Here is a 15213-nt window from a genome sequence, read left to right as displayed (position 1 = left end):
TTTTCTGTGTAAAGACAGATCATTTCTCAGTACTTAGATACAAATGTTTACAGATATCTCAAGGGCTATTGAAGCTTCATGGAGGAAAAGTATTGGTATGTGGCAATACATAATAAGAATACAAGCTTAGGCCTGTATTTATCAAAATGCACTAAACCTCACATGTGATAGGAAAAGTGTTTTATGGTAATAGGCAGTTAATCGCAATTTGCGCTACTACCTTTGCGAAGCACTAAGATAGCGCCTAGCTGTCAGGGCCCTTCTACAATGAGAGAGAGAGAGCGCCTAGCCAAAATGCCCTCATCCTAGGTAGGTATTTATATCTCTATAGGAGGCCCACCTAGTAACTCTAGGTGAGGTTTAGGTATTAGTGTAAGGGTTAGGGGCCACTTTGACATTCAAAGTGAGACGTACGAACAGAACAGTGCGACCTTCGGAGTGAGAAAACTCATCCAAAGATGAGATTTGTGCAATGTTCTCTCAACCTAGCTTGATGTGGTCATCAAATCTTCACAAGAGAGCACTATTCTGTTCGTACGTCTCACTTTGAATGTCAAAGTGGCCTCTAACCCCTACACTAATACCTAAACCTCACCTCGAGTTACTAGGTGGGCCTCCTATAGAGATATTAATACCTAGGATGAGGGCATTATGGCTAGGCTAGTCTCTCTCTCTTTCTCTCTCTCTCTCTCTCTCTCTCTCCCCCCCTCCTCTGGTTGTAGAAGGGCCCTGACAGCTAGGCTGGCTCTCCAGGAGCTAAAAACAGCATTTGTGAAAACATCACAATGCACACACAGTTTTACACAAATGAAAAAGTTGTAGTTAAAATTTGTGTTAAAGCCATGCGATATGGCTTCGCAAAACTGTGAGCTTGGCCTGAAATCCCGCCCCAAACTCCTCCTATTTTTCTCATTTGCATCGCACCATGCGTTATGGTGCTTTCGCATGCGTTAAAGGTGCTTAACACATGTGAAAATGCCTTAATGTATGGGAAAACGCCATATAGCACTTTGATAAATGATCCCCTTAATTTACATTAGGGTACCAGCTCAATGAAGACTGTTTTATAAGAATCACGTGTCATTTCTTATGATCCTGATCACTTAAATGCTTTCCTGCTTGTCAAACATCAAGAACCATGAGAGCGTTTCTTCTATTCTTCCATTTTTATCTTCAAAGTTTGCATTTACTATTGGGTAGGTTGGATTTTTTTTTGTCTGTGCTATACATTTCAGTTAGTATAATGTAAGAGAATTTTGTTTTCTATCAGATATTAAATTGTGATTGTATTTTCATTTTCCTTTTTAAAAAATTAGTTTTTTCAGCATGGCTTGTAATTGTGCTCACCCTGTTAAACCTTGAAAAAAAAAAATATATATATATATTCTGTATATAAGTTATAAATAAATATTTAGGTTTGTTGCAACCAGTTATTGAGTATAAGCAATTATAGCTTTCTACCATCAAAGCATTCTTGCTACTGTATTTTCTTTTCACCAGACATAGCTGTCTCCTTTCTCCTTTATGGCCTCCTTTCCAATGGAAGAAAAGTAGGCTTATGGGATTGCCCTGTTTGTGTGTGCATGTTCCCCCTAATAACATTTGTAGTCAGTGTCCAATCCAATCCACATCACATTTTCAGTGTAGGGGGTTCAAGGATATCCTGGCAGGGGAATTGGTTTTAGCTTCACCTTACATGTGTGCTTCTTCCAGAAAGTATTCTCCATTAGTTCTGTGTGAAACTACTTATTAGGATATTCTCCTCACATTTTTTTTCCTTTTACTTTCTTTCTGTTTTCCATCTGTTTATTTTTTTCATGTCTTTTTTTTCTCTTCTTCAGCCAGGAGTGGATTTCAATATCATTATTGATTGTTTCGGTATATGATAAATATCTAGTCACCCAAACAATGTATCCATATACTCTGTGCAATGTTCATAGCCATGATTTCTTTTTCTTGTTTTTTTTCCCCTCAATCCTAATAAAAGAATAGAAGTATGCAAAGATGAAATAAAATAATTGTTTCCACCATACTACCTCCTCAGAATAATGCTATTGAATTTGGAAGACAACTTCCAAAGCTTCTCCATAGCTAAACATACTTTTCCTAGCGTGTAGACAGATGGACTCGGGACCAGTGGCTTTATGCTCCCCTGCCAGCAGATGGAGATGGAGCAAGCTGATGTCACAGTATATATAACCCTGCAATAATCCCAGCCTGCCAGTATTCTCTATCTCCAGCAGATGGTGGACATGCATCTCCCTATGGGGATTGCTTCGAGCTTTTTGGAAGGAGAAATTTGAAATTCTAAATTTGGGAAAATAAAGCCCCGCTCTCCTGCGGTGATACCTAAAGGTCCCTCCCCCAGTTGAGAATTCCTGAGGTGATTTCCGTGGCCCCTCAGAGGTGTGCCTTGGTCTGGTAGCTGGGTTTCCCGATGTGGACTTAGCTGAAAGGCAGTGGGTGCAGGAGGCCGAGCGCAGCAGTGATGATAGATGCCCTCTACCTCCGTAGCCGGAGACCGTCTCTGTACTCAGCCGGTAAACACTAAGCTCAGGTAAGGTTTAAAAAAAAAAAAGGTTTAACCTGAATCAGAGTCAGTTAGAGGGGTTTCAGTTCTCGTCGTGCCATATTGATGGTCATTCCCGCTCCCTTTGGGGTTGGGTAGCCCCCATGGCCTAGCTCCAGCACTTAGACTTTGCTCTTGCACACCGCGTAGTAGGCCACAGCAGCTGTTTTTGTGTGCTCCTGTGCGTGTGCTACTGCCCTCTATAGGCCATCAGTGTGCGCGTGCATTGGCTCTGCACACGCGTTGTGAGCTCTGATTTTGTGCATGATTTTTACACGCACAAACTTTTTTACGCGCTTAACTTGGCATGCAGGTTGTGCATGAGGCATGCCTCACCTTCTTCTTGACACTTATTTTTTGGAAGCATTTCTTTTTTGAATGCAAGCCATTTTGACACATGCTTACCGCTGCAATTGCGCCGATAAGCAAGAAGCCTAAGCATCTTTCTTTTTGTGTTAAGGGCTTCTCTGCCTGACCTGGCTTCTAACCTGTGTCAGCGCTGCTCAGACACTCAGGGATAGTTGTCTTCCTCGGATTTTGCTAAGCCTGGCTCTTCCCATTCAGGTTGGTCGCAGCTTTGACTGGAGGGATGCCAGATCTGGGGTGTCCCTTGATGGATTCCTCCACTGGTGAGGGCAGTTTTGTGGGAGCAACTCCAGTTCCTTCTGGGCTTGGTCTGGACCTGGCTGCTTTTTTGTGGATGGAATTTTTTCAAGGCTTACAAGCCTTTCTTCAGTGCAGTCCTCTGATTCCCCCAGTTCTGTCTGGTCAGACCCTCAGCCTGTGGCTCCTCCCTCTTCCAGTCCTATGCTTAAGTGCCAGGGCTTGCCTCTGTTCCCTGCGGATGTTCCCAACAGGAATCCAGATGGCACTGATGATGAAGTTGATCCTGATTCCCTGGAAGATGGGGAAATTCCTCCAGGGCTGGAACCATATTGAACCATGTTGGGATTCTTTCATAGAGATGAACTGCCAGCCCTGATTTCCCAGACCTTGAAACAGCTGGGTGTCCCTGGTTCGGATGCTATGTCAGAGCCAAAGAAGAATCCCATTTTGGTTTCCTTACTTACTCTTGTTTTTTCCATGTGATGGATGCCATTCAGGAATTATTTGATCTAGAATGGGACACCCCAGAGACAAATTTTAAATGGAGGCTGAAATTTGAAGGCCTATACCCCCTGGATCCAGCTGTGAGAGTGTGTTTGCATTTTCCCAAAGTGGATGTTCTGGTATGTACCATGTCTAAGCGGACGACTATCCCTGTAGAGGAAGGAGCAACTTTGAAGGATGTACATTAAAGAAGGATTGAGGCTATTCTTAAGCAAGCCTTTGAGGCAATGGCAATAAAATTACAGATTGCCTCCTGTTGCGCCCTTGTGATGAGATCTTGTCTGTTTCTCTCTCAGGAGGTTGATGAGTCTGGAGGGAATTCCAGAGCGGTTATGGAACCTGCTACCATTTTTTTAGCAGACGCAGGCTATGATTTGGTCCGGACCTCAGCCAAAGGTGTGGCTTTGGTGAGAGTGGCCAGGCATCAACTCTGGTTGCGAAATTGGTCAGCTGACGCAGCCTCCAAAGCCAATCTTATCAAGATGTTCTTTAAAGGCTCGTTCTTGTTTGTAAGCGAGTTGGAGAAACTGGCCAGATAGTGGGGCGAGCCTCTGGTTCCTCAGTTGCCAGAGGATAAGAAGCAGATGCAGCACCCCTTTGGTATGAGGGGTCATCTATGGGGTTCCAAGAGATTTTTTTCCCTACAGACGGACAACCTTTCAGTGGACTTGGCCTTTCAGTAGATCTTAGTCCTTTCGTTCCCAACTGCCCAAGAGAGGAGTAGGCTCTGAGCTACCTAATAAAGGTCTTCTGACCCATCTTCTGGAACAAGAAATAGGGAGACGTCTTTCTCTTGCTTATCAAAGGTGTGGGTCAAGATCACATCGGACCAGTGGGTCCTGGAGGTGATATGAGAAGGGTATGTGCTGGAATTTCACAGTATTCCTCTGGACGAGTTCATGATGTCCCCTTGCCACGCCCCACAGAAGAAGCAGGCAGTGGAGTTCATGCTTCATAGGTACCTCACACTGAGGACTGTGGTTCCAGTGCCCACATCTCAAGAAAGTATGAGATGATATTCCATTTATTTTGTTGTGCCCAAAAAGGAGGGCTCCTTTCGTCTCATCATGGATCTCAAGAGGGTCAACCATCACTTGAATGTGACTCATTTTCGCGTGGAAACCTTATGCTCTTTGATAATGGCAGTGTAGTTGGGGGAATTTCTGACCTCCTTGGATCTGTCAGAGGCTTACCTTCAAATTCCCATCCGATTGGAACACCAACACTTTCTATGCTTTACGGTGTTGGGGCACCATTATCAGTTTCGGGCGCTGCCTTTTGGTCTAACCACCGCTCCCAGAACATTTTGCAAGGTTATGGTGGTAGTAGCGGCGGCCTTATGAAAGGAAGAAATCCTGGTGCACCAGTATTTGTATGACTGGCTAGTTTGAGCCAGTCTCAGGAAGAGAGCCACTTGGTGACACATAAGGTGATCTCCTTATTGCAGGAGCTCGGTTGGGTGGTAAACCTGTCCAAGAGCAATCTTCAGCCATCCCAGTTGGAATATCTAGGGGTCTGGTTTGACACAGGACAGAACAGAGTTTTTCTACAGGAAATTCGGATCCAGAAATTGATATCTCAAGTGCGTCAGTTGATGAACACCATACGCCCGATGGTGTGGTCCTACCTACCTACAGGTGCTTGGCTTGATGACGGCTACTCTAGAAGTGGTACTGTGGGCAAGGATGCATATGCGTCCTCTTCAGTGCTCTCTGCTATCTTGTTGGAACCCGCAGTGTCAGGACTATGTGGTTTGGTTCCACTTGCTGATGGAAATCTGCTTCCACTTCCAGTGGTGGTTGCAGGAGGATCATCTAAGAAAGGGAGTTCCCTTGTCCTCTCTGACCTGGATGCAAGTCTCCACTTTTCGTGGGCTCAATGTCTGGAGCTAAACAGCCCAGGGGCATTGGAATGCTGAAGAGTCCCACTGGAACATCAATCACCTGGAGGCCTGGGCAGTATGGCTGGCAATGCTTGCAGTTCAGCCATAGGCTGTGGGATCAAGTGGTTCATGTGATGTTGGACAATCCAACGACAATGGCCTATATCAATCACCAGGAGTAACCAAGATCCAGCAAGTATCGCAGGAAATAGACCAGCTGATGAAATGGGTGGAAGGTCTTCTGCAAATGATCTTGGCCTCTCACATTGCAGGCAAAACGACTTAAGAGTGGACTTTCTCATCAGGGAGAATCTGGACCCAGGAGAGGCATTTCAGCTGATTATGATCGCTGGGGCCTTCCATTCCTAGACCTGCTGGCGACTTCTCGAAATGCGAAGGTTCCTCGATTCTACAGTCACAGGAAAGATCCGTGGTCCCTGGGAATAGATGCTCTCATATAGGTTTGGCCGGAAGACAGATTGCTTTATGTCTTTCCTCTGTGGCCCTTGCTGGGCAGGATAATTCACAAGATTGAAGGCAAAAGGAGTCTAGTACTCCTTGTGGTGCCAGACTGGCCCAGGGATCTGTGGTATGCAGATATATGATGACTCGTGGTGGAGGCCCCCCTTCATCTTCTGCCGCACATAGATCTGTAACAGCAGGGTCTGGTTCTTCACGAGGATCTGACTCAATTCTGTCTTACATTTGGCCCTTGAGAGGGCACGCCTGTTCTGCAGTGATTGCCATTTTACTCTATGCTCACAAGTTCTCCACTTCCTTGGCTTATGTGCAGGTTTGGAGAGTTTTTTAGGCCTGTTGTGAGGAGTGGGGTACTCTTCCTTATTCAGTTAAGATCCCTCTCATTCTGGATTTTTTGCAGGATAGATTGAATAAAGGACTGGCCCTTAATTCCTTGAAGGTGCAGGTTGCAGCTCTTGTATCTTTCACAGGCCTGGTGAATGCTGTTTCTTTGTCATCTCATCCTGATGTGGCCTATTTTTTGAAGGGAGTAAAGCATTTTAGGCTTCCCTTGAGGTTACCAGTACCATTGTGGAGTCTTAATTTGGTGCTGGATTCTTTGGCGGGCCCTATGTTCCGACCACTGTGTACCCTTTCCTTAAGGTTGTTGACCTTGAAGATTGTGTTACTAGTGGCTATATATTCTGCGCATCGAATTTCTGAGCTGCAGGCCTTGTCTTGCCATTCCTTTGGGGATGTTACAGCTGCGTACTGTTCCATCCTTCTTACCGAAGGAAGTCTCAGACTTTAATTTGAAATAGTCCATCTCCTTGCCATCCCTGGATAAGGTCATGGTTGCGGAGAAGTTTCACCTCTTGTGCTCCTTGGATGTCAAGCGACTTGTCATGTGGTATCTGGAGGTCTCTGAGTCTTTTCGAAAGACAGATCATCTATTTGTTCTCCATGGTGGGAGTAAGTAGGGCACTCCAGCTTCACGGGCTACCATAGCTCGTTGGATTAAGGAGGTAGTCATGACTGTGTATGTGAATGCTGGAAAGCCATTGCTACTCAGGTTAGGTCTCATTCCACTAGGACTCAGGCAGTGTCATGGGTGGAGGTTGGTCTGTTGTCTCCCGTCGATATCTGCCGAGCTGCGACATGATCTTCCTTGCACATGTTTTCTAGGTTTATCATCTGGATGAGCAGACCCGGGAGGATCCAACCTTTGCATGTGCAGTGTTGACCAGACCGCGGGCAGCCTCCCACCCTGTTGGGGAGTAGCTTTGGTACATCCCACTGGTCTATCTGTCTACATGCTAGGAAATGGAGAAATTACTTACCTGACAATTTCATTTTCCTTAGTGTAGACAGATGGACTTAGCTTCCCACCCTCGGCTGCCGCATGAGTGTGTCAGTAGTCCTCCTGTGGGGCTCTGAGTCCTAGGGGATTACTGGTAAGTGTTCATCCAGTCCCTAGCTTGGGATACCTAGAATCTTAAATAAGTTCAGTGTTTATAGTTGGTTGAGTACAGTTCTGGTTATGTTTTTAGTTTTTGCTAGTCTGTCCACAGTTGCTTTTGAAGAGAATGCTAGCAGACTGGGGTCACTGCAGGGCTATATATACTGTAACAACAGCTTGTTCCGTCTCCATCTGCTCACAGGGGAGCATAAACACTAAGGAAAACAAAATTATTAGGTAAGTAATTTCTCCAATATCCATGTAAATTGCCATATGAAAACTCATTCCCTCAACACAGCCAAATGTGCACATAGCATTCCATCACTCACAGACTTTTAGCATGCACATTCCGAGAAGGCATTCCCAGGGGGGCATGTTTAGGTTCAAAGGGGAAAATAACACTCATGGACTGGGCTTTCAAATCAATACCTGTTATTTTAAGAACATAAGAACATAAGAAATTGCCATGCTGGGACAGACCAAGGGTCCATCAAGCCCAGCATCCTGTTTCCAACAGAGGCCAAAAACCAGGCCACAAGAACCTGGCAATTACCCAAACACTAAGAAGAACCCATGCTACTGATGCAATTAATAGCAGTGGCTATTCCCTAAGTATAATTGATTAATAGCCATTAATGGACTTCTCCTCCAAGAACTTATCCAAACCTTTTTTGAACCCAGCTACACTAACTGCACTAACTACCTTCTCTGGCAACAAATTCCAGAGCTTTATTGTGCGTTGAGTGAAAAAGAATTTTCTCTGATTAGTCTTAAATGTGTTACTTGCTAACTTCATGGAATGCCCCCTAGTCCTTCTATTATTCGAAAGTGTAAATAACCGAGTCACATCTACTCGTTCAAGACCTCTCATGACCTTAAAGACCTCTATCATATCCCCCCTCAGCCGTCTCTTCTCCAAGCTGAACAGCCCTAACTTCTTCAGCCTTTCCTCATAGGGGAGCTGTTCCATCCCCTTTATCATTTTGGTTGCCCTTCTCTGTACCTTCTCCATCGTAACTATATCTTTTTTGAGATGCGGCAACCAGAATTGTACACAGTATTCAAGGTGCGGTCTCACCATGGAGCGATACAGAGGCATTATGACATTTTCCGTTCTATTAACCATTCCCTTCCTAATAATTCCTAACATTCTATTTGCTTTTTTGACTGCTGCAACACACTGAGCCGACGATTTTAAAGTATTATCCACTATGATGCCTAGATCTTTTTCCTGGGTGGTAGCTCCTAATATGGAACCTAACATCGTGTAACTACAGCAAGGGTTATTTTTCCCTATGTGCAACACCTTGCACTTGTCCACATTAAATTTCATCTGCCATTTGGATGCCCAATCTTCCAGTCTTGCAAGGTCCTCCTGTAATGTATCACAGTCTGCCTGTGATTTAACTACTCTAAATGTACCCGCACCCTTCAAAAATGTACCCGCACCAAAGTAGGAGCACGCATCTGAAAGTTTCGAAGGGAAAGTTACGTTTGTACTTTCCCTCTGGAAAAAAAAAGGAACCCGAGAACTTTGTCTCGATGTGAAAATTAGGTCTGAAAATTTGTCTCCTTTAAGCATATTCTGTCTTCTGTAACACCAATGCTTTTTCATACTGAGCAACACTGTAACCAGCTCTGAATAAGGGGCCAGTTATTGCAGAAATGTTCCAGCACTCAGATGGCCTAGAACTGAAGGAAACTGAAGAGCCAGGCAGTTCTCAGTCATAGTAATTTTTAAAAGCAGATTCAAACACAGGGTTTCATTTTCTGCACTGGAATGTTCATCACTTGACAAGAGCATGCCATTTTTTCTGTGATTGCGCCATATACGATTGTTTCATGGTCGTGCTCATGATACGGTCTGTTTTATGCACAACATTTATTTTCCCCTGCTTTCTCTTCCACAGCTGGTTGAACCTCTCACCCCCAGTGGAGAAGCACCAAACCAAGCTCTTCTGAGGATCTTGAAGGAGACCGAGTTTAGAAAACTCAAAGTCCTTGGCTCTGGGGCTTTTGGTACTGTGTACAAGGTAAGAGCGTCTGATTCAGTGTAAATCTGCATGAAAGCGGTGAAGTGCTATATACTTCAGGAAGAAAACACACACCCTGATTTTACAATCACTGTACAATTTGGATTTTGATGTTTGCTACAGATTAAGCAGCTACTGGGAAGTATAAGCTCATATAGAAAGTAATAGCTATTACCATGAGAGGCCTTTTGTAAGATGCTGTGAGAGTAGGAAAATGTGTTGGGCTTTACTATATTATAACACCTTGAAAGGATGTTTAATATTATTGAGTTATTCCTTAAATACCATCTAGGGAAATGGAATGGCGAAGAGCACACTGAGCATGAGCATACTGTGCCATTTCTTAATTTTTCTTTAATTTCTAGAGTACTTTTAATGTTGTGTCACTTATTATTTCTGCATAGGGCATCTCTAAGCATTTCTACTTGAGGAAGTTTACATCTTCCAAAATATCTTTTATCCGTGGTGATTTAGTCCAGGGTTTCTTAAATTATATAGATGGTCATCCACCAGTGGATCCCAGGAGATTTGTAGATGGGACAAGCGAAAAGACTTGAGGTCAATTGTGAAAGTCCTGAAGGGTTACATGCCCCTAGGCCTAGATTTAGGCATAGGCAGGACCAGAGTTAAGGGTGTGGCACCCATAGGCAGAGTGCCATGGCAGTGCCCCTTTGAAGCTGCACTGGCACATGGTCCTATAGCAAGCAGAAGCAGGCTTCTCTATCGCCTGGATATTTGTCGCCTTCAAAATTTGGTGGCCTGGGCAGTTGCCTGTGTTTCCTGTGCCTAAATCCAGACCTGTGTACACAGGAGGTTGGAAGGTATCCGCTTTGAAAGTCGTCAAGTTACAATGCTTAAACATCGATGAAGGTAACATCTAGCCAATAATACCATGGATGTCGTGAAAGTTTTGGGACTTTAAATTTGCAAAAAAAGAGCAAACATTTCTCACGGAGGCGGTAGGAGGTTAATTATTATATTGCATTAACTGTGCAGGGACGCCTACACACATGTATGAAACCTTCTACCTACTTCAAAATAACATGTTTTTCATTAAAAAAATTAAATAAATATTTTCATTAAAAAAACAGTTCCAATTAGTGTGTAGGCATTGAGAATAAAGTTGACATATATAAGATACCAGGGTAATAAACTTGGTTAAAAACAGCTTAAAAAATAGCCTTTATAATTCTCAGTGATATGAACAGTAGATACTGTTCTTCAGATTATCAATTAAATCCAGACCTGGGCATAGGCAACATAGGCACTTACTTAGGGCACCAAATTTTGAAGGTTCCAAATATCCAGGCCAAGGAGGAGTGCAACTGTGCCAAGCAGGAGCCTCCTGCAGCAGTCCACTTCAAAGGAGCACTAGTACAGCACTCTGGGACTATAGCGGGTGGCGGAAGGAAAGGACATCCCCCACTTTTTAAACTCCAGGATCTCCCAACCCCTACTCTCTAACTCTGCCTACGGGCGCCAGACTTTTAAATCCAGCCCTGCATGCCCCACATCAATTCTGAAACAGTACCTATAAGACAGACATTTGAAGCAGAGGAGGGTTAGCTAATGGAAAGGTTAATGAGAAAAAATGTAAGGACAATCAAGGAAATCAAGCGAGAGGAAGTATTGTCTTGGAGAATCATGTGTGCGAATGTTTAAAGTCTTGTTAATAAAATCAGTGAACTGGAGGCCACTCTGTCAGATGGCAAACTAGGATATGGTTTCAATCACAGAGACTTGGTGTAATGGAGATCAGAATTGGGACAGAACCATTCCAGGCAATAATTCCTTCAGAAGGGGCAATGATGAGACATTGTAAGGATAGCACACAAAGGAGCGATCCTACTTGTAGGTGACGTCTATCTACCAAATGTGGATTGGAACCTACAAGCTGCTGCTTCAACAAGCAGTGCCTACCCTCTCCGGGCAAATAGCTGAAAAGCACACTCAAGAGGAAACTCTACTAGATCTGCTACTGACAAATGGAGATAGTGTCACTGACCTCGTTGTAACAGAAAACAAGGATGGTAATTTTTAAACCGGCGTGCAGACGCCCATTTGTCAGCCCGCACCCAGGGACGCAGCCATTTTATAACATACATATGTTATATGTGCATACATGTGCGTGCAATTTTAAGTGGACATGCACCTATGCATGCAAAAGCTTCTTCTACTACATGTGAGGGCATTTCAAAAGACACGTGCACCAGCACCATTACCAGTTTCCCCAGTTTGTTCCCAGTTCACCCAAGGAAATAGTAGGACTTCCAAACTCCTTGGTTTAATAGCCTCCCTTCTCTCCTGTTAGACCTGACCTTTAAAATCCCACTGATCTGCCTGGAAGTTTTTGTTTTACAACGAATACATCATCCATAGCAGAATTAAAACTTACACAGCAGGAGACCCCGGAGAGCGCCTGTGCACATATTTGTGCCCTAATTTCAATGCAAAATCCAGGCACGCCCATGCCCTTCCCTGACTACACCCACACCCTGCCCCTTTTTGAACTTTTCATTTGTGCAGGCAGCGGCAAATATGCGCGTATCCAGGCGGCATTTAAAATCCACTCGGCATGCGCTGGCTGAACGTGTCGGCGTATCTTCCAGTTCTGGCACGCGCCGGGCTTTTAAAATTCACCTTTTAGGGTCCGGCGATCATGGTACAGTGTGGGTTCAGAATTAGATTCAGACCTGAATCATTCACTAGTAGGACAGGAGTCATGTGCACACAAATGCCGCCTCAGCCATGTAAGTGGCATGCGTTCCAAGGCAATTCCCAGTTTCCCCAGTTTGTTCCCAGTTTGCCCAAGTAAGGACTTCCTAATCCCCCCTAATTAAATAGCCATCCTTTTACCCTGTTAGCACCAACCCTTAAAGCCCCACTGACTAGCCTAGATGTTTTTATTTTATTACTTACACCCCATCCATAGCAGTAGTAAAGTTATGCAGCAGGGGACCCCAGCGCACACTTCTGCACATAAGTATTTACTCGCTGGTTTCATTCATACATCCTGGAACGCCCATGCCCTGCCCAGACCATGCCCAGGCTCCCACCCCTTTTTGGGAAAAAACATTTTGTGCGCATGCCAGGAGACAGGTGTGTATGCGGGCGCCTTTTAAAAAAAAAAATGCGCATTGCGTGCCGGCCCGACTTCTGCGAGTATCTCCTGGCTTCGGTGCGCCCCAGGCTTTTAAAATTCACCCCAATGTGAACAGTAAAATTTATCAATACAAAAACAAGAAACTTAAATTATATACATCACTAATTATAATTAAATCGCAGCTTAAACTAAAAGCAAAATATAATGGTAAAGCAGAAAACCAGCACCACCTGAGAAGCTCAGGCCAGCAGGACCCAGGCAAGGCTAAAGCAATAAACCTACTAAATTGGTAAAAATGGCCAAGTCTTTAACTTCTTTCAGAAAGTTAACAGACTAGACTTTGATCGAATTTCTAGAGAAATATCGTGCCACAATAATGGAACCACTGAAGGAAAAGCTCTGGGTAATAGTCACGTGTGATGAATTTGATATAAAGGTCGAACACTTAGCAATCTTGCCTGCCTGGATTTAAATTCCTCAGTGGTCTGTACCATTGCATCCTGTCTTTAAGATGAGGGGAACATTTTCTATGTAGCATCCAAAATGCCAAGACAAGTATCTAAAATTTGCTTCTGCTTGCAATGGGTAACCAATGCAATCCAAGCAAAGAACGAGTTGTTATGGCTGCCGGCCGCAGCCGCCCGTGGCAGGCTCAACTCATGTCTTGTCATGCTTGACTCACTAACCCCGGTACACTCGTGGTGGTGACCAGTTGCTGCCACCGCATTCCTCCTGGCTCCCTGTGCTCCACGTGGTGGCTGGGAGGCCGCCGACCAGCGTTCCGACCCTGGGCCTCCCTAGGCATGAGTGTGCACCCTCTATCCTCCCTTTAAAGGGCCAATGGCGGGAACCTCAGGCTCGTCCCTGGCTGATGACATCACAGGCCCAGGATATTTAAGCTTCACCTCCAGCCACCACTAACCGACTTGGCAACGAGTTCTTTGGTTCCTATTGGTGCCAGTTCCTTTTCTACGGACCTGTTGTTCCTGCTCTTCAGATCTCTGCGCTTCTCCACCTGGGTTCCTGTCTCAGCGCTACGTCACCGGGACTCTCCCTCGGCGCTTCCCGCTCCTCAGGGCCTGGCACAGCGCTACTTCACCTGGATTCTCTCTCAGCACTTCCCGCTCCTCAGGGCCAGGCTCAGCGCTACGTCACCGGGACTCTCCCTCAGCGCTCCCTGCTCCTCGGGGCCTAGCTCAGCGCTTCTTCAACTGGACTCTCAGCGCTTCCCGCTCCTCGGGGCCTGGCTCAGCGCCTCTATATGTGAGCCCCTACCACATTGTCCTCTGCTCCTTGGGACTCCCATGGCACTTCTACATTGAGGATCTTGCTCCAGTGCTTTTACTCTTCAAGGCCAAGGCTCAGCGCTGAAACTCTACCGGACTGTGTCTCGGTGTCCCCGCTCCTCGGGGCACTTCCCAGCACTTCTACTACAGAAGGTCCTGTCACTGCATTGCTGTGTCTCAAGCAGTACCTCTGCCCTGCTACTCTTCTGGCACCTGCTACAGCAGGTTCCCCACTCTAGCTCCTATTCAGCATACCCTGGTTCGAGCCTCCAAACCTGCATCACCTCCAGGCCACTCCCACGTGGTCCTGCTCTTCACTCTTCGGAGCTGCAGTAGCCTTGCACCCCTTGAGACTCTCTCTCCTTCTCCCTCTGAGAGTGCTCCGGTCCTGGACTGTACTTGACCTCTTGGACACTCCCTGCATCCAGTCGCCTGCTCTCTCCGGGACCAGCCACACAGAGGTGCTCCTAAGTCCAGCCGGCCCCGGCACCCAAGGGCTCGACATTCGGGGAATGAGGGCCGGTACTGGCGAAGTCCCAGTTTGCCTGTGTTCCTGGTCAGCCTCGCCTCCTGACAGTGGGGACCTGTGGGTAGCATCAACCCTCACCTCGGGCCAAGAGTCCACAATTCCTAACAGGGGTACACCGTGGGCTACCCTTTAAATTCTTGCTGCAGTGTTTTGTATTAACTGGAGTCTCCAAGTGGATGGACCAGGCAAACCTATATAATAGAGCATTTCAATAATTGATTTGCAAGATAATCAGGGCATAGAAAACAGATTTCAATGCCTCCAACTCAAGGAACTGGTGCAGCCATCTCCCAAACTTCAAGTTCCAGTAAGCATCACACACTATATCAGATCATTGTGAATCCAGGCTTAAAGATAAGTCAGGCTTAACTCCCAGGGATTTTACTTCTGAAACCAGTGTAAGAAATAGCCCATCAATCACTGACAAGCTCTGTAATCCAGCCACATTCAAGAGCTCAATATATAAAATTTCCATCTTGTTAGGGTTTAGCAACAATTTGCCATGTCACCAGCCAAACATTCATTCAGCTGAAGGATTGCAGCTTCAGGATTCAGCCAAAGGATTGAAGCTTCAGATTTCTTTTTTCCTAAGGGAGCTATCAGCCTAGTGCCTTTAGAGAAATTGAAGGCTCTGAGGAACTGATGGGAGAGCATGTGTAGTCTGACTCCACAAAATTTGAGAACAAGGAGACGGCAAGTAACTACAGACCTGCCAGGCTATTTTCAGTAGTGGTTAATGCTATGAAACCTCCACTAAAGAAAAAAATAATGTGGTGCCTTGAA

At 45.4% G+C, this 15213-nt stretch overlaps 1 protein-coding gene across 2 annotated transcripts in view; it reads left to right on the top strand.

The window, feature by feature from the left end:
• EGFR (epidermal growth factor receptor) overlaps positions 1 to 15213 on the top strand; it is a 383921-nt gene that overhangs the window by 329102 nt on the left and 39606 nt on the right. For both annotated transcript variants that reach the window (XM_029589569.1, XM_029589570.1), the window contains exon 18: positions 9390 to 9512. In XM_029589569.1, the coding sequence (XP_029445429.1) occupies positions 9390 to 9512 (123 nt within the window). The remainder of the gene's footprint in view (positions 1 to 9389; positions 9513 to 15213) is intronic.

Source organism: Rhinatrema bivittatum, chromosome 2, assembly GCF_901001135.1.
Source record: "Rhinatrema bivittatum chromosome 2, aRhiBiv1.1, whole genome shotgun sequence".
Taxonomy (NCBI): Eukaryota; Metazoa; Chordata; class Amphibia; order Gymnophiona; family Rhinatrematidae; genus Rhinatrema; species Rhinatrema bivittatum.
The sequence above is the reverse complement of the archived record's forward strand: the minus strand, read 5'-3'. Positions and strand labels throughout refer to the sequence as shown.